General features: G+C 38.4%; 1 protein-coding gene across 2 annotated transcripts in view; it reads right to left on the reverse strand.

Annotated features, from left to right (window-relative positions):
• Window positions 1-26,215, reverse strand: part of ERICH3 (glutamate rich 3) — a 106,324-nt gene that overhangs the window by 21,038 nt on the left and 59,071 nt on the right. For both annotated transcript variants that reach the window (XM_027625713.2, XM_027625721.2), the window contains exons 8-11: window positions 24,653-24,833; window positions 17,730-17,916; window positions 13,302-13,600; window positions 7,746-7,982 (exon numbers count right to left, since the gene is read on the reverse strand). In XM_027625713.2, coding sequence (XP_027481514.2) covers window positions 7,746-7,982; window positions 13,302-13,600; window positions 17,730-17,916; window positions 24,653-24,833 — 904 coding nt within the window. The remainder of the gene's footprint in view (window positions 1-7,745; window positions 7,983-13,301; window positions 13,601-17,729; window positions 17,917-24,652; window positions 24,834-26,215) is intronic.

Below are 26,215 nucleotides of genomic sequence, written 5' to 3' on the forward strand. Positions count from 1 at the left end.
ACTCTGACTTTTGGCTCTGAGAGTTGTTCACATAATAAGAAAAATGAGCATTCCCCTACCTTTCTTTCGTAGCTTCTATTAATTGTGTTGTTTTATTTCAAAAGCCTGAATCACACTCTGGCTCATTTTGAGTCAGTCCCTTAGAGAAGAAAGATCAGGAGAATGAATGGCCTTCAAGAGGCAAGGGTACCTGACCTCCCATATAAACTCATTTCAGTTTTCCAATTTCTCTCTAACCTTGCTGTGCAATTTAGCTTCACTCTCATTTCTTTCTCTCATTTTCATGCAGACACTGGGGCAAGACTTTGCCTACAAATAAAAGCTCAAAATGTTTCAGGGCCATGGAATGGGATTTTCAACACTAATTTTATTTATTGTCTTAGAAATGAAGCAAGTTTTTATATAAAAATTTTTGTCTAAAAGAACTTTTTACATGAAAGAACTGCGAGGGCACATACTTAATATTTTTTGGCACTAGGAGGGAAAAAATTATCTTGAAGGCGTGTGAGTAAGCAACTCCGGCTCCCACCCAATTCTATCTGTCTCTGCATGGCTCCCTGCAGGTACTGAAGCTAAAAGCATCTGCTCTTGATCTTTATGGTAAAGACATGATGTTCACTTGTTGGTGTGGCGCCATGATTCCATGCCCTACAAGGCACCTCTGACTTTCCGCCCTGCACATTCAATCAGGCTCCAAACCCTTCACCGTCTCTCTCTTCCTGTCACTGATAACTCTTCCTTCTTTTACATCACTATTATTTCACACAACATGAGACTGAGGGAAAATAATAATTTCTTCTCTAAGATGAAACTAGGTGTTTCAATCATGACTCAGCTGCTGACTAGCTTTGACTTTGGCTCTTCCAGTTAACCTCTCTAAGCCTCTGTTTTCTTGACTATAAAATGGGGTTAATCCTCTCTGTAAGTCATTGCAGAAATTACATGACACAAAATCAAACAATGTTTTCTTTATGAATTCCAGTCCTTCCCCCTCTATGAAATCCTACACGTTAAGTATTGTCTAATACATTTCTTTCTTGTGATTTCACCCTGTGCATTATACGAAGAATAGTAATTGCAGTGACTGTTTGCTGAGGAAAAATAAATACAGACCTGATCATGATTATGTATGTACCTACTGTGTACCAAACAAGGAGGTTAAGCACTTTATAAATATCTCATTTAATCCCATGGAATAGCTATTTTCTTTTTCTAGATCTAAAAAGTAAAGGGGGCACCTGGGTGGCTCAGTTGGTTAAGCGTTCAGCTCTTGGTTTCGGCTCAGGTCATCATCTCAGGCTGGTGAGATTGAGCCCTGCATCAGGCTCCTCACTTATCACAGAGTCCACCTGAGATTCTCTGCCTCTCTCTCTCCATCTGCACCACCTCCCCACTCATACTCACTCGCTCTCTCTCTAAAATAAATAAATAAATTCAATTTAATTTAAAAAGAACTTAAGGCCCAGAGAAGTTAAATAATATCCAATGCCCATTAGCTATAAAGTAGCAAGTTTGTAAAACATTTTTTTTTTTTTTTTGTAATGACCCACTGTAGTAAAACTAAGACCACTCTACTTGCCAAAAGGCCTTCAGAGTGTACCACACCCACTGTCACGGACCTACTATTGCTTCTCTTAACTAACTTTGCACTGTTACCACCCCAGGATGACAAATGGAAAATCGTTCTCTCCAAAACATCAGAACTCATGGAATTCAGCCTGTCCTCCGTTTTATATCCCTAGTGGTCCTTCTCCATTTGGCCACTATATATATGTATGTATCAGTAACCTCCACTGTTTGTACTGCCTGCTTTGCCAAGTTGAAACACACCTGTGTGTTTCAACCGCTCACACATCCACAGTCAACACCAGCCCAGAAAATTCAGGATGAACTCTGCTACCCCCTCTCGTAACTGAGGTTCTGAGTTGTTCTTCACCTTTCTACCCACTTCCATAGATTCATTCATGAAATGCATATTGAGCACCTCCTATATGTCAGGGATCGTGCTAGGTTCTAAGGATACAGTAGAGAAAAAGGCAGGCCAGGACCCTGCTTCCACAGAGATTACACACTCTAGCCAGACACTGCTTCCTTTCGCACGAGCACAACAGCTCAACTGTCCATGTTCACTCAGGTGTTTGTCTATGCTCCTTACACTGACCTTGGACAGCTCTCTCAGGAGCTGCTGTTAACACTCGTCCTGCAATCAGTAGCCGTATGGTCTGTTTTGAACCAATTATAAGTCCTGACCTTAGTTTTGAATCATTTCCTCACCCCCTAGCATAGAGCATGGTTTTACTATAGTTTAAATTCACCATTTTCTCCATTAGTGTCCTGATTTTAACTACTTTGTTTTGGGTTCACTAGCTTGAGGTCCCATGGACACTTCAAGTGCACAAACTCAGTACAAATATGTAAATTCAGTTAAAAACAACTAGCTTTCAGCCCAATAACATACCATGCATCCCAACCCAGTGGATCCAATACTCTTCCAAACTAATACAAATTGCTTCTCTCTCTCCCATTCTTTAGTCCAGGGGTTCACAGCAAAATCTGCGTGGATGCTGCTCCTATTGTCTTCAAATTGGCCATGACACATGAATTTATACCTCCTACTATTACTCATATTAATAGTTCTATCTTGATTATACACATGAGCTCATAAAAATCTGTTTATACTTTATATTAGATACTATGGTTTAGTCAATATTTTCATGTACAATAATGTCTAGTTAGACAAATGCCTCTGTACTCATAAATATTGCAGAATGAATGGATGCTTAATGAAAATAAAAGTTGAAATCATTAAATTCCAGCTATAAACAGTAACTAGTTATTTGTCTTAAGGGAGAGCATATGTCCTCACACTGATAATTTATGACTCAATTCATCAATGAGACAAATATACACATTACTTTGTAAGAATAAATATCTACAGGTAAATGCAGCTCTAGCAGGAGGAGATGAAAACAACTGAAAAAGCTTAAAAGTTCCTCCATATCTACCTTTAATTGCACTTTAAACATTAAAATGAGTACTTAAAATACTGAGAATATAATCAAATCCTGTATCACACCGTGCTAAGTCCTTTTACATTTATCCACTAAGATTAAGCTTTCACTGGGTGTCTCAGGAATGCCTTTTTGTGTATAAGGGAGATTCAAACCTGTAGAGAAATATCTCATAGGAAAGTGTTTTATGTGGACTAAAAGATGATGCTGCATTTAAATATTCACCTGAAAGCCATGACTTCCTACTTCAATAATCAAAATGTGAATATGGATTGAGGAATTCTTACCATTCAGAAAAATTGAAGTTTAATCATGCAAAAAAAAAAAAATCACACATATAGACGCTGACCAGAAGGCCATCTACAGTCTTCCCCTAGTCCTCTCTGTTCAAGGAGCAGTCAAGTTACACTGAAGTCCACAGAATGTGGTTTCACAGCATCTATAATTTCAACACAGAAGAAGCAGGCTCCCCTCATATGCTTCTCTTCGATAGTTAGGCCAGGAAATGAAGAGTAAGATTCTTGAAGAGAATAAGTCAAGTAAATAGAATATTTTTTGTGACTGTAGAATTTTAAAAGTCTATAAGGCCTGTTTCTTCAACAGACTGGAAAATAGCACAAGTGAAATATTATCTTTCTTACTTGAAAAAGCATTTGCTTTAATTCTTCTATTCTTTGCAATTCTGGGAAGAGATTCTCTCTCTCTCTGAAATCGTTCTCATAAGAAGCTATTGATTCTTTACCTCTTACTCATAAGCCTTATCATCCAAACTGTCCATGAAAGTATAAAAGTATATTCCCAGCGACATGACACTTTTCCCCTCAACCTTAGAACATTCATCTATGACAATGTATTTTCAACTAGTGACTTAGCGCCTGGGGTTGCCAACACAAATGCAGAGAAAAGGAAGCTGTCATTCTTTTTAAACGATGGGAAGTCTCACACGTCATCCCTAAACCAGGGTGCTCTCTTCGTGGCTCTCGGTCCCTAGCACTCATCACTCATGGGCTGCTCAGCACAGAGCATTCATCAAGGCGGGCCCACGCCATTGTTAGCTGGCAGTTTAAATGGGGCCAACTTGTCACCACAGTGACAGCCTGGGCAATTGTTTGCCCTCTGGGAACAGGTGCAGGCAGGTTCAAATGAAACACATCCAAATACTAACAGCAAGATTCTTAATCATGTCAATAAAAAGGATGAACTGGTGTCTCAGACTCAGTGGTCACAATATGCCTCTTACACTTTTGAAGATGAAATGCTGTCTGGCTTTTTAATAGAGTGTTCCAAGGAACCCGCTGTGTCATTATCATTTTTAATACATGCTACTTTGTTTGCTGGATGAAATCTCTAATTCAGATATCCCGCATGCTAAAAGGAATGTTTCTGAATAACACAAGGCCAGGTTATCAAAATCAAGGGATGGGAAATAAAAGAGCTGGGAAGTAGAGGAAAGAAACAGTAATAAGCAATGAGATTTTATTTCAAAATAATGGCAAAGTTTTAATGTAAATACCAAAAATGCAAAAGAGCTCTTAAAAAGGATAGCTTAATAATATCATTATTGAAACAACAAAATAAAATAGTTGGCAAATTTAATCTCTGGCTCTTAAATTTCCCATTTGCGGGCTAGATTTTATATGTTCTGGTAGCATTCACTACATATCTCTTCAAAAATATTACATATAATAATGCAGCTAACGCTATACAATCTTTTTCAATAAAATTCTAAGGTGTGCCACGAATAAAAGCACCTTAGTATTCTGTTTTTTAAAAATATTTTATTTATTTATTTGAGAAAGAGAGAATGAGAGACAGAGTATTCTTAGTGTTAAAACAATCAAGTAATTGCATAATATTTACAAAATATCTTTTAGGAAATCATCTCTGTGAAGAATAACAAAGACAACATACTGTCCTAGCTTCCATAGTTGTAACAACTTTGTGTTATTACCTCTTGTAATTAATTTGAGGGGTGAAATTTAACATATGAAACAAGAAGAGATAATGAATAAGAGAATAATGAATTACTGAATGATAGAGTTTTATGAAATAAAGAGCTTAGCGAAGGCTGGCAAGCTAGGAGTGTGTCTTGGGAGAGCAGGGGCCTCAGCTGGAACTGAGCTCAATGCCTGGGAGTGGACAGGGAAGTCCATCCAGGGAGGAGAAAGGTCAATTTGAGTAAAAGTAGAAAATGTCCACTTTTATCTCCTCTAATCAAAAACAAAACAAAAAAACAGAGGCTAGAGAAGAAGATGAAGAGCTCACGATAAGTGCCTCTAAAATGCATAGTCTTGAGGAAGCAGAATCCTTTTATTGGGGGGATTTGCTTTACTTTTAGATAAATAGATATTTTCTCATTTGGAACAATATTATATTGTTTCTCCAAAATCCAGGCTCTGAAGTTGGGTAATGTTTGTGTGGTTCCACTGCTTTCTGGCGTGTGAGTTACTTAATCCCACCATATCCAAGTTCAAATATTTGTAAAATGGAGATAAAAAGAAACAGTACCTGCTTTTTAAGATTGGTTGAGGTAAATCAGATAATTCATATAAAATATTTAGTATAGTGCTTAGCACAGAGTCTTAATAAACAATACCTTTTGGATGCCTTTCCAAACATAGGATTCCAATTATTTATATGCAAGCAGATTCAGTGTTAAAGCTTACCTATTCTGTCAGTTATTCAATAATTACAGGTCTAAATGATTAAGGCGTTCCCTCCAAGGAAGATCCAAGTACTAGCCTATATCCCTCTCTGTTTGAACATAAAAATTTGTTCTTAGAAAAAATCCATCTGATCCCAAGAAAACAAAATGATTATGTAGCACAAAAATAATCCCAGATGACCAAATATTCAAAGAATGTACTGAATCTTCATGAAATCAACACTTATTAATTCCCCACCTTTACTGAAGAAATGAAAAATTGAGTCCCTTGTGTTTTGAACCATTATATTTACATGCAAACACATTTTCAGTTCTTTTCCAGGTTCAAGTCACTCATATAATTTCTTAAAAATTTGATTCATGTGACATCACTTTTCCATAGAATTCTTTAACTTTCTCTATGTCATATAGGAATATAAACTTAAATCCAATATTCACATTAAATTGAGAAAAGAGCTTATATATTAGGCATGCCTGGAAACATAAAGTGTAAGTATTAAGAGAAATTATAGAAAGGGCCTAGTTTAGACTTTATAAAAAATATTTCAATGCCTGGCCATTAATCTTGAGTGCATCTTTCAACTGTAATAAAAGTGACAGCATATCGTGTTTTCAAGTTTACTAATAGCGAACATCATTCTAAATTTTCACTTTGTGCTTCACTCTTTGCTTTAACTGTCAGGAAACTCAGGATTAAATTTCTAGTTCAAGCTTAGTGATGGTCCCATCTATGGTTCCTAGTAAAATTATCTTCTCTTTTACTCTAAATAATTTCTGTATTTTATTGCCTTTATGTGTGTGCATGAAATTTTAGAATAGGTTTGCTTAAATTATTTCTTGAAGAGAATGGAACTAAAATATTTGCTCTTGGTTACTGAATTTACTCTTACTTTATATTATCCCAATATACTCCTTCAATTCAAAATTTTGAATTTTATACAGTAGAAAATGTTGAGAGGTGGAAAGAATGGGGGAAATGGACAGCAATTTAAAAAGTCATCATAGGGGTGGCTGGGTGGCTCAGTCAGTTGGGCGTCTACTTTTGGCTTGGGTCATGATCCCAGGGTTCTGAGATCCAGCCCCGCATTGGGCTCCCTGCACTGAGGGGAGTCTGCTTCTCCCTCTCCCTCTGCCTGCTGCTACCCCTGCTTGTGCACACACATTCTCTGTCTCTCTCTCTGTCAAATAAATAATTAAATCTTAAAAAAAAAAGTCATCATAACGTAACCTCATTCTCTAGCCCAAAGCAAACTACAAAGACATACATATACTTAAATACGACAGGGTTATTGTTGTAACTGGTAAATGCCCTCAATGTACCAGGAAAGATCTCTGATTAACTAAGAATCACATAACCTTGACCAAACCCTTTTATTGGACAAAGCAAGAAATTGGTTCCTTCTTTGACTGAACATGATTTTGGGGAACTAAGGTCTTTAAAAGAGTCTTAAAATGTTTGAGGTATGTCTCAGATGATAAGGGTTTCTTTCTCTACCTAAAAACCTTTCTGTATGTTCCCCATGAAAATTCAGAGTCTCTTTAAGCTTAAAGACTGTGAGGGAGCCTCCTTTGTCAAAAGAGATAATCCTTCCATGAAACTAAGATGACAGCATCCTGTGTGTAAGGTAAGTGAAGACAAAAATGTGAACCTAGGGTAGGAATCTTCAACTTTCCTTTTAACTGAATGGGAGGTTCTTTTCATTTTTCTAAGGCTACAAAATGGTGTATGCACATGAGAATACGTGTGTGTGTGTGTGTGTAAGAGGGGATACTTTGGGATTTAAAGAAAAAAAAAAGGAGTAACTTTCTAAGTAAATAGAGGACATGTCACTAAAAGCTTTACCTGACCCCTGTTGAAAAATCCCAGCAAACTAAGGAAAGAAGGAATTACGGAATGACCCCATAAATTAGGTATCTATGGAAGCCTGATTGATCATCATTCTCTGGTTAGGGAACCAGGCTCTAAACACTCCCTTAAAAGAGGATCATCCCATTAAATAGAAAGAAAAGAAAAGGAGTGAGCACACTTGCCGAACAGCCCATGTCCCAGGACCTGGGAAACAACTTGCCTTGTTTATCCTCCTCTAGCTCACTGTCACAGCATCCATCCCCTTCATCCTTCATATTGTCATCAGCATCTGCTGCCCTCTGCGACAAGGTTTCACTTTCCTTTTCAGGGTCTAAATGATCTTTTTCATCATCTGAGGGTGACTTTGACATCTCATTCATTTGATCATCAGCCTGTCCTTCTTCATTAGCTTTCTCATCTTGTTTCTCCTCATCTACTTCAAAATCTTCTTCATATTCTGAGGAAAAAAAATCACCACTATAAGAAGGAAAATAGAATCTCTGATACTTAACCCATTTTACTTTAATGAGAACTTTGACTCCACTACACTCTCTTCTCTGGGCCTTTCTTTGCTTCTTTTTCACACAATTACTGAACATGGAAAACCAACAGCAAATGATCAAAGATTGCAATCAGTTACATACACAAGAGCACAAAAGAAATAAAGCTCCAAATGACGAGCCTGAAACCTAATGAAAGTTCATTTACAAATGGACATCATCATCTACAATAACCAAAATAGACAAGAGAAGAACTTGATAGAAAAACAATAAATTAGAAATAAATTAAAAATGAAGAGAACAGGATTATAATAATGAAAGTTAATTTGGAGACCCAGTGAGGTCATATTTCATATGAAGAATGTTCAAAATATTTGGATATCAAGTTAATGAATAGTGAAGTGGAAAAATTCAATTAATCAAGTCCAAAGGCCCTGAGAAGTAATACTGTGAATAGCACATTCTTTGAGAACCAAATGGACATCAGGAAAAGGCATTATGAGGCATTCTATACTTAGACCAGAACCCAAATCATATGCATTATTCATCCCTACAGTCAATGAAATAATTACATTCCAAGGATAAAAAATTCTTATAAAATAGAACATTCCTGTCACAGCTACTAATTTGCTTCATTCCCTACAGAGGTGCAACAAATCCACAGCAGAAAAAGGAAATTGTCACATCAGATAAACTCCAGCTGTCCCTTGTGGTTATGATTTTTCACCTTTCATATTTAATTGTTCCCCTTTTTCCTCCACCAAAAACTAAAAATCTTGAAATGACAACATGCCAAGGATAGAGAGCAAAAGGATTTCATGCAGAACCAATTAAGCAAATAAACAATTATCTTTAAAATAAAAATTACAGGGAAAATAAAGCTTTCCCTATTTTGTGTGTTTTAGTTATTAGATATTCTGGCTTCCTTGCCAGTGGTGGGGGCCTGTCAGGTAATTACTTAGAGCTATCCACCCTGCCCCAATGAAAGAAACTTAATTTAGAAATGCAGGCCCCGTGCATATGAAGAAAGCTCTGTTAATGCAGAGATTGTATGAGGGAGATGTAAGGGGAAAAGTGAAATCAGAAACTTAGTGTAATGAAGAAAGGCAAACAAAGAGAATTCACAAGAATGTTTTCACAAAAGAAATTTAATATGCAGAACATGAAATGCGAATTATTATCTGCAAACCAAAATTATAAATAAGAAGATGAAAAATTTGGTTTATAGTGTATGAAAGAAACAGGAAATACCAATAAAAACAAATATTTTTATCCAAATATTTCAGGCCAAATAATAGGATCGTTCCTCACTTGGCCCAGTCAGCTGTCAATCAATAAGCCTTTTTTGAGAAGGACTCTCCAATTTTTGTGGAGGAAATAAGATGCAAATACACGGGCGCCTGGGTGGCTCAGTTGGTTAAGCAACTGCCTTCGGCTCAGGTCATGATCCTGGAGTCCCTGGATCGAGTCCCGCATCGGGCTCCCTGCTCAGCAGGGAGTCTGCTTCTCCCTCTGACCCTCCCCCCCTCATGTACTTTCTCTCTCTCTCATTCTCTCTCTCTCAAATAAATAAGTAAAATCTTTAAAAAAAAAAAAGATGCAAATACACAAGAGATACAGTACTCATAGTAGTTTTTATACATGGTCCTCAGTAATGTTAGTTTCATCACTACTGGGCTTGATTGCTATGGATTTTCATATAGGACTCATGATTAATTACGTGAAATAGTGTCAAATGAATGGAATGGAATTAAAAAAGGGGGGGCAGAAAGTCATTTGGAGATCGTGGAAGACTTCGTAAAAGGTGGAGTTTAGGTTAGCCACAGAACACACGGGCGTGAGAAACACATGCATCTATCACTTTACAGATATTTGCTGCTGGTCACAGGATAAGCAGGGGGCCAAGCAGAACGTGAGTGAACTGTTATAATCCATCATTAGTGTCACATAGTGGTGACATATGAGGGTTTTAGAGGCAGGCTGCCATGTGCCCAAGTCCAAGTGAAAACACTTGCTAACTATGTCACTTTACACAATTTGCTCAACATCTTCAAGGTTTAGTTTCTTCATCCGTGACATGGTAGTGCCTGCCTCACAAAGCAGTGGTGACTATTAAAGCAATAATCCCTGGAACAGGGGTGCCTGGGTGGCTCCGTTGGAGAAGCTTCTCCAGTGTCTGCTCAGGTCATGATCTCAGGGGTCCTGGGATGGAGCCCATGTTGGGCTCTCTGCTCAGCGGGGAGTCTGGTTCTCCCTCTGTCCCCTGCTTGTGGTCTCTCTCACTTGCTATCTCTCTCAAATAAATAAAATCTTTTAAAAAATATAATAATCATCCCTGGAACATGCTTAGTACAATGGCATGAGCAATACATGTCTAATAATTATTAGGGATTAGTAGTAATATGGGGGTGGAAGGGGTTGGTCACAGACCAAGAGAAATATACTCTAATGGAGGCACCTGATTAAAACTGGAGAAGTACAAGTGTCCACAATCAGGACACAATTACAGTTATATTATTGAAGCAGAGCATAAAATTGAAGGAACATGTACTGAACCATAAGAACAGTCCCTACATTCTGTTTTGCAGAAGCTTCTGTGTTTTCTCTCAAAGTACGAGATTCAAGGCTGCCCTGGCTTTGCTCTACCCACTACTGTCATTACACCTAAATATCATCTCTCCTTTAACCATGAGCACTCACTTAGCATGAGCGCTCAGAGCCACCTCCTTTGTGTTAGCTACTTGTGTTCTCAATCTGAGTGAACTTGTGGCATGCTTTCTGGATTCCTTTTCATAATTTCTGTTTCTCCCATCTCATCTTCCTCCTTCCAGAGAATTTAATTAGCTTGTTGTTTACCATCCCCACTAATGAGGAAGTGAGTTGACACGAGGTCGACATCAGTCCAGCCGCAACCCTCTCTCACTGACCTCCACTCAAGTTTCTTGTTGCCCTTTACCATCAGTGGATGCTCTGCAGAGAGCTGAAGCCTTGCTGCCTCTGTTTCTTCTTCTTCTTTTGTTTTTAAAGGACAAATCCATTAACTAGCCAACACAGAGGAAAGATCTTGGGAAAAGCTACAGCATAGGCATAAAATATACTACTCATAACACTGGCCAGGTTGGTTTAAGAAAAAAAAAAGAAGAATATAAAAGCCTCTCCTGAGCATGGCTTTAATAAACCTACACGTCTTGAAAGTTAAAACACATAAAAACACATCCAATTTGTTCATCTCTGTGCTACTGCTATTGCCGTAGATAGTTTTAAATTTTCAATCTAAGATAATAAAAACTAGAAGAGATCAGAGAGAGAGAGAAACTGGGTCAAAGTGTTAGAAGTGAAATCTTTTTTAAGATGATCACATTCTTTCAGTAATAAACAAAGTCCAGTGCTATAATAGCTCTGTAATTCTTCTCTGGGATTTCTGAAACCCTTGGGCAGCAGCAAGATGACTGGAGAAGGAGGAACAAGGAATCTGCCCCTTTCCTGATGCCAGTTCTTCCACAGGTCCTCCCAGCCCACAGCTAATGGTCCTCTAATCCCAGAGCTGCCTCCTTGCTGTAAGCGGGACATGCAGGCAGCTCCCCTTGCTGACTTTGGACATATCACCCACAACCAGGTAACATCGAGGATAGCTTGTGCAGAATAGGAGGTTGTACAGTGTGGGAAAGCCTGGGTTTTAGAATTAGACAAGCCCGGGTATTGGAGTGTGACAGACAGAGTATGCTGGCCCAGAAAATATGCCACTTTGGCATCTACTTTATTTTGAGCTGAAGGCAACTGAGAAATAGTAGATACAAGAAGAGTGCTCTACCCTCCCCCTATTTAGCTAAAAGCAGGACATAAACTTGTGAAGGTGTCTCCCCTCCCCTCTCTACCCAGGAAGGACAGAAGTTAATCAAAGGAGATGACTCCACATCCTTATCAGTCCAGAAAAAAACACCCAAAGAATCAGCATCACAAACCTCACTGAAACTAGCCTTTATCTAGCATTCCTTTCGCCATATATTTGCCTTCCCATAATTTGCTGCCCCAGAAGCTCAGTGCTTTTTCCTTTGCCCTGTCACTTCTCTAAAAGCGTCATTCTTTTGCTAAGATGCTACATAAGCCCAAGTTCTAACCACCCCCTTGAGTTACTCACCGCTGAGTACTCCTGGGTGTATGTGCGATGCACATGCTAATAAATTTCTGTTTGTTTTTCCTGTTTTAATCTCTTTTGTCAGTCTCATTTACAAGGACCCAGTCAAAGAACCTAGATGGGTTGAGGCAAAAGTTTTCCTCACCTCCAGTGTAAGTCCTAGTTCTGCTGCTTTCTGTCTGTGTGTCTGAGCCTCAGTTTCCTATCCCATAAGATGGAGGGAGTAATAATACCTACCACAATGAATGGTAAGGATAAAATGACATAGTGCATGTTGAGGGCCTGGATGGCTCAGCTGGTCAAGCGTTCAGACTCTTGACTTCGGTTCAGGTCACGATCCGAGGGTTGTGGGATCGAGCCCAGTGTGGGGCTCTGTGCTGGGTGTGGAGCCTCTCCCTCTCCTTCTGCCCTTCCTCACCCACAGTCTCTCTCTCTTTCTAAAAAAAAAAAGTACTGTGTGTGTGGAAAGCTCTGGCCCAGCGCCAGTACCTGGCACTTTCATTATTGGTTATGAGTGTGTGTGTGTGTGTGTGTGTGTGTGTGAGAGAGAGAGAGAGAGAGAGAGAAGGAAGGGAGGATGGGAGGAAGAAGAAGAGAGCAGGAGAGGAGAGAATAACAAGGAAGGCAGACAGATCAGCTCCAGGACCCCAAGCCTACGTCAACTGTTCTTACTTATGGAATACTCGTATTACTATATAAGCATATTGTGCCTACCTGATCCCAAGCATCAATTTCACCAAAGCAAGTACATTCAAATACTAAAATAAATAAATAAATAAATAAATAAATAAATAAATAAATAAATAAATAAATAAATAAAATGTAAAATTCTATTTGGTCCAGCCCGTCTCTCTCTGCAGAAGTGAACAGAGCTTCTGGCTGACGCAGACAGGATTCTCCTTCCCCTCCCGCCCCTGCCAGCACCTTCAGCTCTGCAGCATCAGGCCTGCCTCCCGTGAGGGAGGTGACACGCAACGCAGAGCGGGAAGGTGGCCAGGGACCCCTCCATGCAACAGAACCGGCCGAAGACTGTAACCGAGCAACATTTGGTAGGTACTGTTGCATGTTTCGATAAGGGCATTTTGAAGACTGGAGCAAAACAACAATGGCAACAATGAAAGAATTCTGTGGTGCCCATTACCGTATTGAAATATATTTTCCTGGGCATCTCCCCAAACATCTTGTCCTGGTTTTCCTTCAAGTTCCATTTCCTCCACAGCTGTTCTCACTTCTACGATCCCCGTTTTTTCTTCTTGAGCTGAAAAAATGACTGAAGCGGTTTTGTTCCCCTCCATCTCACTCCTTCTCGGTATCATGTACCCTCCATCCTTCCTCAGTTTCCCCTCACCCTTCTTCAGTTCTTCTCTCTTCTCCATACTCTTTTCTCTCTTAGGCTTTGGTGAAGTTGGATTTTTGTCAAGGCCCATTGCAATAATGCACCTGTGAAAAACGTAAACACAGGGTGTTTATTAACCTTTATATATAACACAATGGAACCTCAAAGCTTTTTAAATGAATTATTTCTTATTCCAGTAAGAAATACTATAAGAAATATTTTATTATAGTACACATAGTTAATTAGAATAAACTTATTTTCTCATTCATAACAAATTCTTGTAAATGAACACAAACAATTATTGATAATTTTACCCATGGTAATTTGAACAAGAAAACAACGAAACAACTAAGAACAGTTGTCTCAAGCTAAAACTTGTGCCTTTAAAGCATGTTTTTAGCCTCATTACAGAGTCCAATAAACATATCATTCAAGTTCTTAAATGAGAATTATATGATAAAAGAACATTCAGGTATATAAACAGGGAAGCTGAGATAAAAATAATCAGAAGAAGATGCCATTCAGTCTTAGATAATTTGTTATTCCAACAACACAACAACAAAAGACTTCTATACAAGGTTGACTCTAAATAAATATGATTGATTTTTTAAGAAACATATACAGTCAAATGTTGTTGTGCCCTTTAAATATACACATCGGGAGCCTGCATGGTTATTTTAATAGAACTGTCATCATTGTTTTTAGAATGGCCTTTTGAAGCCTGTACAACAATCTTTTGGTGACTTTTCCTAGCAATAAGCTTTCATTCTTTGGAGATGGCAATAATTTGTAGAGGTCATGAAGTCATTCAAAGTCAAATCTGGTGAAACAAGCCAATGATCTGAATATATTAAGACATTAAAAAATATTTGAAAAATCAGTCCTAACAAACGTAACATGAATAAATCCTTCTATAGCTTTTTTCCTATCTCTCAAGTTAATATTGAAATAAGAATTCCAATTATGATAATAATACATATACATACAATAATATGTACAATATTGTACAATAATTACAATAATACATTAATAAAAATATGATTATGCTAATAGTAAGATGATTGAGCAACACATTAAGAACTATCATCACAGGGCGTCTGGGTGGCTCAGTTGGTTAAGCGACTGCCTTCCGCTCAGGTCATGATCCTGGAGTCCTGGGATCAAGTCCCACATCGGGCTCCCTGCTCGGCAGGGAGTCTGCTTCTCCCTCTGACCCTCTTCCCTCTCGTGCTCTCTCTCTCTTTCTCTCTCTCTCAAATAAATAAATAAAATCTTTAAAAAAAAAGAACTATCATCACAACTTGACAAAGGAGGATGTACAATATTTTATAATAATGTACAATAATACATTAATAAAAATATGATTATGCTAAGAGTAAGATTATTGAGCGACACATTAAGAACTATCATCACAACTTGACAAAGGAGGAAACTGAGGCTGGCAGGCCTCAATGCCTTGCCCAAGCTCACCCAGCAGGTTAGGGATGGAGCTGGATCCTGGCTCAGGGTTGCTAGACTCCATCCCCTCACAACGAGGTACAAAGATATTGTTAGATTACAGGTGTAGCCCTCCCAGAAGGACAGCCCCATGGACAGATGTTACACTGCAGGGCTTCCCACCAGGGAAAGTGCTCACACTCTTCACTAGAAACTAACAAAACCTGGAGAAGTTCGCACCAAGGCCTAGAGATGATCTGTGACCTGAGAAAAGTGCCGGGCAACTGTCAGCCTCCACCAGCCTCCTCCTCTAGAACTACCTGCATCCCCTTCCCTACACAACTTAGTGGGAAACTGAATCAATAGAGCACACAGGTGAAAACAGATCCAAATGTAGTCAAGATGTATCCAACCAGAAATAATATGTAAAATTTGAAAACTGCCTCAGTGTGAATTAGATCTAATGGCAATTTCTTGAGCTAAAGATTTCACTGAATTTCAGCCATCCCCAGTCTAGAAATAGCATAGGAATCAATCCTCCCAGCTTAGGAGAACTTGGTTATATCACTTATCTTTTCAATATCCCCCCATTAAATAAAGCTAAAAGGATTTGCACTCAAAGTAACTATCAGGCTGTAAAAAATGAGATAATAAGAATACACTTACCTCCCCCATATTAAGCATGATAAATGTTTCTTGCCTGTAATGATGATGTATTTAGCACACCACTTTCCTTGGAATAAAGGTGTCATGAATCTTCACAGAATATGATTACTAGCATTGCCTTCTGTTCAAGCTCTTCTTCCCTTATCAATGGCAACACCAAATCCATCGATTTGGAGCATCTGATCTGCTGTTACTTTTGGTTTATGTTGTGACTACGTAGAGGCTTTGATGCCTCCCTACTGCATGCACAGACTTTTTATTGCCCATCTGCTTAGGGGAATTGGATGAACAAAGTGAGCTACATCTGTGCTCTCCTTGTCACTGACTACCTATTTGACTTCTGAGTATAATTTGAGGCGTTGATTCTGATTACTAAAGCTCAACGCAGTCTGCATTCTACTTGGCTAGGCAATTCTTCCTTCTGTGCTTCACTCTAGCAACTGAAAATAACTACCTTGTCTCTTCAGTTGCCATGACTGAGGGATGGGTACAAGTGTGCAACCTCCACACTTAGATGTGACCACTGCTGAGCCTTTCTTGTTTTCTGAAGACCTTAAACAGGTAATTCCTAATCATTTTTAGAACTAGAACTCCCTATTGTTGTTTTAAATAATTCCCTCCTCATATCAAAAGTTCCAGAGCCAGTACTTTTAAAAATGAATGAAAATTAATTTCTTTTTTAACAAATTAGAGGCATTCATGTACACCCCTTAAAATAATTAAAAGTATCATGGATGTGACCCCCCCAAAAAGGTTATATAAAATTATAAGTGAATTATGTTATATTTTATAAATATTTGTTTTATATTTATATTATATAAATAAATTTTTAAAAACGTTAACAGACCTAACAGTCCTTACTCTTTAATATCACAAGCTTTTTATTTTTATTATTTGAAAAGGTCAAAGAAAGAAGCTAGAGGGAATCAAATGAAATCATATAAAAATTGTGCATGAGGTAATAAGTGTTAAATAGGAAAGTAGATGTCATCAATCAGATTTTATTACTGATTATTAAACCTCCAAAGAAAGTGTTTACAACCAAACATTTACAGCTTGGATTTATACAGCAACTCTCAAAGAATGCAATGTATTTGTGCATGGATGACTGTATATAATATGCTCATTAGCTTTCCTGGGAGGCAAAGAGAAATTTGTTAAATGACTTGCCCACAAATATGGAGAAAGTATATTTGAGTTGGAACAGGAAAACAGCCTCAGGTGGGTCCTAAGTACATCTGGGCACTCCTACTATATTGCTCTAGACCATTCACTGTCCCACTTGCTGGATGACTCTTTCACACATTTCTCCCCCCTAAAACCTCCAATGCCTTCTTCCTTAAGCCTTAACCTCAGCTGATAAATTCTTGGTTGACTGAAAATACAGAAACAATCAGCAGAGAACTTCCAGTTGATCCCAACACTTCCATCTGACACATATTAATTGGTTTACTTGCTATTTGCCTTTGCCCCATTAGAATGGGCTCCACAAGGGCAGGAACTTTGGGTGGTTCACTCCTGTTTTCTAGCTTGGCATATATCAATTTTCCATGAGTACTTTCAGAAAATAATTAAAGAAAGCCTACAAGCAAGTGTCCTAATTTCAAACAGAATGTCCAATATGAAAGCTGATAAGCAACAGTCAAAATTGACCCTTTATCATGCATCTCGTTATGCCTGAGATTAAAACTAGGGGCATGAGAATGGTAACCGGGCCACACCATAATGCAAGCATGACCTGTCACACCCAACCATGTAAGACAGATGCTTGGCACATGCTTCGGGACTCCCAAACCAGTTCCTAAGAAGAATAAGAATAAAACACCCTCTCTCCTTCACTTCAGAAACAGAACTTAAAGCAGTATGAGGAAAGGGAGAGAGAGAGAAACAGAATTTGGAACACCACCAGCTTTTATCCCCATGATAGAATACATCTGGAAATCTAACTTCGATCTAATAATTTCAAACACAACACACCGGGTTATAATAAGCAACCGTTAACTTAGACGTTTTGGGCTCATCTACACTGATAGCTTTGTTAACAAACTGTGCTGAGAAATGCATCAGTAGAAGCATAAAGAGGAAAATGTAGCAAACGTGCCCTCTACCAAAGGACACTGGTTTCCATACTTGTAACAAGGAGATGATCTCTGCACGCACACAAACCCGAAGTAGCCTCGTTTGCCTCCAAGTCTGGAACCTTTCCGATGCTTATATTCACAGCAGGAGCTTAACCTGTTCACCTGCATCCCATTCAGGAAAAAGGTGAGACTGAAGGGGAAACCATGGTGCCTTTTGGAAACAAACTGAAAGGTCTCTGGAATTAAAAAAGTAAATACATCAGTGAAAGCAACTGACTTTGGACTAATATGTTCAAAATCACATTTTTCTATTAGGTAAGTACAATATTTTGCTCTAGATCACCTTTTTAACTTGAGGACAATTTTTAATCATAAAAACACATGCTATTATTTTATTTACAATAAATACTCCAAGGCATTATAAAACTCTGGTTTGTAATAAAATAATAACATTATATGAGCTCTTATTATGGCCAGGCATTATGCCCGATAATCTTGGGTGTGTTATTTCTCAACAAACACATGAAGTTTAGAGAATATTATTATCACTAGTTTCTATATGCAGAAATTAAAGTTCAAGGGAACTCAGTCATTTATCCAAGATCATACAGTAAGTAGGGGAGTCAGTGTTGGGAGTCCCAGTAGCTCTCTAGATTTCATCTTGCTATTTAGCTACTGATAAAGTATATGGCAAGAGGCTACTGTGAGCTCAGTAATGCTTTTAAATAAATGTGTATTTTTAGCTATGACTTGAACCAGCCTAATACATGTATGGATGAGGTAGAATTATTCCATCTCAAATCCATTCTCAGTTCTGCCTGGATTTGGGTCCCCTTCTTGTTCCCCTGCCCACCCAAAAGTCCCACCAAAAAATTAAGAACCACTGCTTGGAGTTAATAATTTTTAATCATCCAAAGTCTTTTTATAATGCTCTTTGGAAAGGTCTCACCCTAGAGATCCCAAATTCTAGGTCTAAGAAAACCCTATGTTACAGAGTGACTCAGAAACCTACTTTTCATGACAGTTCTAATGTCACTTCCTACAAAACAAGTCTCTCTGGACTCTTCCACTTGCACAAGTGATGGAGTTGATCATTTCATCTCTCTGTACACCTTTCTTGTTGTTGCTGTTATTACAATTGTTTAGAAATATGGCAATACCAGGACTTCTCAAACTTTAGTGTGCGTCAGAATACCCTGAAAGGCTTATTATAACATAGGTTGCTGGGCTTCACCCCAGAGTTTCTGATTCACTAGGGCCTAGGAATTTGCATTCCTGTTAAGTTGTCAGGTGATGCTTGAGCTTCTGGTCCAGGAACCTGACTTTGAGAACCCTGATGTAGATGTCTGCAGTCCTGCATGTTTGTGAAATCCATGAGAGCTGGAACTGGTCTGACTCATCCTTGTTTCCCCAGGTCCCAGGACAATGGCATAGGAGGCCCCCAATAACTAACTAATAAATTATTATTTTAACCTATTTCATAGTCATCTAGAAATACTATGTTTATACCCCACTCTGCCCCTAAAAACTACCTAGATCAGTTGCAATTGTACTAAAGAATAAAATTACTGGAAAGGTAATTCCCTCATTTGTACCTTAGTATTTGTGATGTAAAATTCAAACACACAAGGGAAGAGAAAATCGAAAAGTTAGCATCTGGGGAAACTAAGATATAACAGATTTAAAAAATCCACTTGTCTTAGTGATATATGGACTCCTAAGTATTGACTAGAAAGCGAGTTTGACTGCTTTCTTTCCAGAAACTTGAATTGGACATTCATGTCATATGATCTATTCTGCTGCGGCCTCACACCCCCTAACTGCCTGAGGTCCCAGCCTAGGGAGAGGGTGCGGCTAAGGAAATGCTGAGAACTGGTGCAGGAGGTGGACTTCTCGAGGCGACTGCCCTTCCGTCGTGCAGCCCTGTGGCTAGAGAGTGCATCCACCTATTATTCCATTCCTTTCTCTTTTTTTTCCCCCAACGTAACAAGAATTGACACCCTCTGCTTTTCTTCCCTTGTGATTACTTTTTTAATTTTATATTTTAAAATTTAGTGACACTTTCCACCCCTGACTTAATGGTTTCTGCATGGAATAATGGAAATAATATCGACCAGAGTTCAGAAGATTTGGGTCGTTGTCCTAGTTCTTTACATATAAGTTGAGTGTCCCCTGGTAGGTCACTGGACTGTTGCACTTCAGAACCCTCATATAAAATGAGGATGGCCATGGGAGGGGGTGAAGGAGTTGGGTGGAGGGAGCGACCCCGTCTACCCACTTCACTGAGTAGCCTCACGGACTACATAATGTACAGTGTCAGAAGGCATTCTACACTACGTGTAAAACGTGGTTATTCATTGTTGACTGGCAGTGGCTCGCACTGTTTGAGGCACTAAAGAGGAACTAAAATACTGAAAAAAAGATCAAATATGGTCTCCTGACTCAAGAAGTTATATAATTCAGCAGGAGACAAAAACAATATGCCAGATTTCAAGAGTGAGGTCCCCAAAGCCTCTCCCCTTAAAATTTTGTCTCTAAAAATGGACCAAAGACTTAAAACAAACTGAACAGCAGTTCAAAAACTACTGAACTTTTCATAAGGACAGAGGGAATCCCCATCCCCCTCCCCCCCACCAGCATTTCATCAGCAGAGTTCCAACAGGGGAGGGCAGGCCACAAATAGCTAGCAGCTTCCCTGTCAATGGGAGCTGACTTTGTCTGGAGCAGAAAACAAAAAAGCCTTGGCCAGTGGCATTACCAGTAATAAGTGGCATTCTTGGAGGCAAGCTAACATGGAAGTTCAGAGATCCTGCTAACTAAGACTGTAGTTGAAATTAGGGCAAGCACCCAGGCTGCAGGGCTAGCCAGAAACTTAACAGGGAGGAGATACAGGCCATAAGGCAATTATAGACACATTTGATAAGCTCTCCACACATCCCCCCGGCTGATGGGAAGTGGCATGGATTGGAGTAGGCCCAACCTATTCATACATCCCTGGCCCACTGGAAGCTTGCACCCATGAACAAAGAAAACCTGGTGGAAAAATAAAAGTTAAAGCAGACCTGAAAACTGCCTGAACTTTGGATGGACTCCCGAACCCGTTACTTTGGGTTGAATATTGCCCTCTAAAACTCCATGACCACCCAGAACCTCAGAATGTGACCTTATCTGGAAATAGGGTCTCTGGGGGGAGCGCTGGGTTACAAACCAGGGAATGCCATGGATTGCTGGGAATCACCAGAAGTTGAAAGAGACAAGGGAAGATTCTCCCCTAGAGTTATTAGATGGAGGATGGCCTGCTAATAATACCTGATTTTAGATGTCTGGCCTCCAGAGCTGTGTGAGAATTAAATTTCTGTTGTTTTAAGCCACGAGTTTTGGGGATTTGTTACCTTAGCCCCAGGAAAGGAATACACCCACACATAGATCCATGGTACAAGGTGGGGGCTGTACTTCATTCAAAGTCTTCTGACTTTGTACTGGGTCAAAGTCTTTGCACACAACCTCTGACAAATCACTAGAGATCAATAAACTATGAAAACAGAGACAACCCAAGAAGGTCAGCCTAAAAAATAAAAAGAGATAAAATCTAAGCAGAGACACTACGCTGGCTGTCTACCAAGGAGAGGGGGCATGGATTTCATGAATTTCAGAGAAGTTACTAAACAGACAACAACAAAAAAGAGTGAGAACAATAACCTTCAAGAGGAAGAAGTCAGAATCCAGAATCCACAGTTGCTGTAATACATGATCGAAAATGTCCAGTTTTCAACAACAAAAAAAATCAAAAGACGTGTATGTAAGAAGCAGAAAAGTGTGGGCCATATTCAGGGGGGAAAAAGCCATCAAATCCACTCCTAGGCATCTGCTCAAGAGAAATGACCAGATGTCTACACAAAAACTTGTATCTGTATATTCATCACAGCATGATTTATAATGGTCCCAAATTAGAAACAGCATAAATGGACATGTAGTGGATGGAATACATTCAGTGGTATAAGAAGAGGGCAACCATTGATAACGGCTGTGAATAGATGACTCTCAGAAACATCAGGCTAAGTGAAAGAAGCAAGACACAGATGCTGCCTATTGTATGATTTCATTTATACGAAATGTCCAGAAAAGACGTATCCGTAGAGACTGGAAGCAGATCAGTGGCTCCCTGAGGCTGGCTACAGAGAGTGAGGATTCTTTGCCAGTGGGCACAAGGGAACTTTCTGAAGTGACAGAGATCCCAAAACTGGTTTGTGCCAATGGCTGCACAACCCTATAAGATGCTTAAAAATCAGTGCATTGTACACTCACCATGGGTGAATTGTGGAATGTAAGTTACACCTCAATAAGCATATTTCTAAAAACTAAAAACTCAGTATATATAACAAGTAAAAGAGAAATAAAAAACAGTTACTCTAAGTCACAGTGTAATGAAATGCTTCGGGTTTCAGGGTAGAGTCAGAGCCCCGGCCACGGAGAGAGGGATGAAACAGCAGAAGTCGGCTGAGAAAGCCTCATAGCCTCAATGTGAATCTTAAGAGATGGATAAAATTTGAATTTAAAATCCTATCTTGAATTTAAAATCCTTTGTCCTATTGCAGACAAAGGAATAGCGCTCCAAAAGACAAGATAACAGCACGGGGTTGGGGAACCAGTGAAGCAGCTGGTTTGTGAGGGAGTAACGAGGAATGCACAAATCGGTACAAACGATCAGGTTATGAAAATACAGGAAAATGGGGCAGAAAAGGAAGGGATTATAAGAGGGTCAGAAAGAAGAAAAGTTACGTTGCTCTTTGTATCCACATGAACCCAGGAGGCCAAGGTTTGCCTTGTTTGAAAGGATGAACATGGTAAATAAAAATGCCTGCGAAGAACTGTACTCTTTACAAGTAGCAGAAATACTTGGTGACTTCATAGGTGTATATAATAAACAATCAATATGTGGCTTGATGTCTAAAAATCAAACTGTAAGACATCAGTGAATTACTAGGGGAATAAAAGATGCACTTGCCACATTCCTAAATAATTAATTTTATTGTTATTTCTCATCCAAAAGCAAGACAAATTAACGAACGCCACATTTTTAATTAGTTTACTGCTCCAAGCAGAACGCTAAACGCCTTTTTTTTTTTAAACCAAACTCTTCTAAAAACCTATTCACATTTCACTGAATCATGCACAGCTTTGATTTGTAAAACGGGCAGATTCTTTTCAGCCCAGCTAAATTGCTTAGATTGCTGAACCACAAGTCAACTCTGAGCCACCCAACTTTTCAATTTTCAACAATTACTTTCCTGGCAATCAAAGGGCAAGCTGAGACAAAATTATTATGTGGACAGGATTCAATTATTTAAGTCCCCATTCCACTCTGTTATTTAATTCTGTCCAATGACATAACAAAAGTCAGTCCCAGGATCAATAGGTATGCAAAACAACACTTAGCCAAGTAACACTCTCCCTTACTCTTTGGTTTTGCGCTGTTACCACAGAGTATATGTGGTCTTCCTGAAAACATTCAGCTAGTGAAGCCTTGTTCTTATTTCATTTTTATGTACCACGTTTTCCAGCAGGCAAAGAGACATACATGCACTGTCTTGAAGAAAGCGTGATCCAAGACCCAGGAAAAGTTTCATTACGTTCGTTCCAATTGTAGACTATAGCTATTTTCAGCAATTCTTCTATATTAATACTTGAAAGCTACACTTTCAAAACTTAAGTGTATCTATGCCACTATCATTAGGGATTTCCTACCTCTCATATTATGAAAATGTAGGAAACCCTTTGCCACTAAGAACAGCTAACTGAGCAAGGGTCCTGCACCTACTCAGAGGTCCAGGATCTGCTCTTGACCAGGCCCCAAGCTGTGCGTGCGACCTTAGGAAGCCATTTCACCTCTGGACTTCTCTCATTTTCCTCATCTACAAAATGGCAGGAATGAACTCTCAAATGCTATGACAAAATGGCAAAGTAAATTACATTTCAGCCAGGTACACAAAATGGGGAAAAATAGTTTCTAGCATTATTTTTTATAAGTAAGTTTTATAAATCTTTATAAAGTTAAAACATTCAAATGTTTACTCTTTCTTTTGTTGGAAAGTTTTAAATATTTAAACCCTAAATCTGTCTAGTTTCTTTTTAAGTACTTAAAATTTTTAGAATTAACAGTCACAATTTTTGAGTGATGAGGGAAAGCAGAAAAGCCAAAAGTAACAATTCCATTCTTGCCCCTAACTCTTAAGACTCCCTAAACTTGTATCAAGATTGCCCAAATATAAATAATTCTTTTACTTAGTAAAAATGCAATTGCTTTCTAAACAGAGTTTCTTAAGCAAGGAAATAACAAATATAATCCTATAACAACTTGTCCTTTTAATTGCTATTCCACACAACTAAATATTGATGAAAACCACTTCAGTACAATATGTGAAACCCTATATTGGATATAAAAATTATTTTCTGCTAAGAAACATGGATTTATGATCAAATGAAAGCAGAAATGTACTAAAATCCATCTAGCCAAATTCCGCACCAAGTTATTTAGGTGTGATTCACCCTGAAGTTTATTGGATTTGTGATTTTATCTCAACATTTTTCTAAAGAACAAATTGCCAATCTGGTATTTTTCCCTTAGAATAACGTATGATATAATTCACTATGGCAGGCCAAATAGCTAACTTGTAATTTGGGGGACAGTTTATTCGTGCAACATTTTAATGATCATATATCTCTATCCCAAAATTAATCTGTTACCGGGTTAAATCACTCCAAATTCTTTCTTCCACAATCTGCAAGAGTAATTGCTGCTTCGGTTTCAATCATGGAGCAGTAAATCTAGATTTACTTTGAGGCAGCTGGTTTATAAGTCCCTGGATATGCATAATTTCAGAGTGATTGAAATCATTTTGATATGATATCAACGATAGTTTATCTATAGCATCAACTTTAAGCAACTTAAAAAAATTCAAATTTTGTATGTACCTTTTTCAAGTAGTTTGCCTTTGTAAACACAAAGGTTTTCCCCACCACAATGCTGTTGATAAACTTTTATTTCATCCCGAAAGTCTGGGTGATCATGAGACAGGTGCACAGTTTTCCCCAAATAGATCATTGTAATAGCTGCATTACTGTGCGGTGGTGTTTTATGAATCTTTCTTGAATCCTAGAATCAACAAAAGAAGGGGGCTTATTAATTAATTACCTTCTAATCAGAGAGAAATGATACTGTAATAGGAGGAGTAGAAAAGGCTCCTCCCTAGCAATAAAACCTTGATAAAATGTCAATCTTCCTAGTGTACAAAAAGTCAAGCCAGTTACCAAAGAAATCTCTCTAACAATTATATGCTTTTTGGCTTTGTATTTTTAATATAAATGCCAGGGATCTGGACAAAGTTTGTCACTTTTTATTTTACCTGTGTGTGATATTTTACATAATATCAGTGACACTAAGAGGAAACCGCTCTTGGTTCTTTCAGCTGGTTCTCAGATAAAGATTCAAATCAAATTAATTAAATATTGGTGACATAATTTTGTTCTAATTTGATTGATTTTGTGCTTTAGCAACTGTTTTTTGCAATTGAGTGCTTTATCTTTACACTTGAGCACTGACAATGTAGCCTTCCCTGATCTTCTTCTATGTGAGAGGGGGATGGCACACGTTCGATTCCTTCTAGGGTCACTGAGGATTAGAGATGTGTGTTACATGCCTAGGACTATCCATCTTTACAGGAAGCATTCATTCAATGAAAAACCAACATTATTAATATTATTTCTCATATCAAACAGTAAACTCAACAACAAGAGCAACAACAAAAAACCTGTTCTATGGTGTTCACACATTCATTTATAAAATAAACAATGAATTGATATGCCAGAGATGAAAAGAAATGTCCTCTGCCTGGCCTCCTCATTTATATTCTGGAGTATTTTCACAAGAGCGAATGAGCAAAGTGTTTATCTAACCTCTAAAAGGAAGAGGAGAAAAGAAGCAGGAAAAGGAAGACAAGGAGGCAGAGAAACAGTCAAAGCTGGTTGAGAGACTTCCAGGAGAGTCTAGTAAGAATACTGTCGGCTCGAGGATTATACAGAGGCCAGGCAATACTTTTAATCTACTTCACGTTTCTAAAAATCAATTTTCAAACTAAATGAAAAACATGAAGAGACCAACTTTCAGTGAATTCAGAGCAATTATTTGCATTTGATTTCATTGAATTATTGGCGCCTTGGAAACATGCATTTTTTTTTTAAATAACAAAGCTGCAACAAAAATTTCGAAAGGAACTACTAAAATATTTCCATCTCCAAACCCGTCCCCTTCCACTTCAGAGGATTTTTTTTTTTCTAATTCAATTCCATTTCTCTGAAGCAAAAACCAGAGGAAGTAAATCTGATTACATGAAATTCTGCAAATGACAGGCTGAAAAATGTAAATGGGGAAGGAAGTCCAAAATTTAAAATTTAAGTAAATTGTCTTGCCTGTGGCAAACCAAGCTCCCAAATAGAGAGGTAATCAACAACAATATTTCAGGGACGTCAGCAGCCATG

Source organism: Zalophus californianus, chromosome 4 (assembly GCF_009762305.2).
Source record: "Zalophus californianus isolate mZalCal1 chromosome 4, mZalCal1.pri.v2, whole genome shotgun sequence".
Lineage (NCBI taxonomy): Eukaryota > Metazoa > Chordata > Mammalia > Carnivora > Otariidae > Zalophus > Zalophus californianus.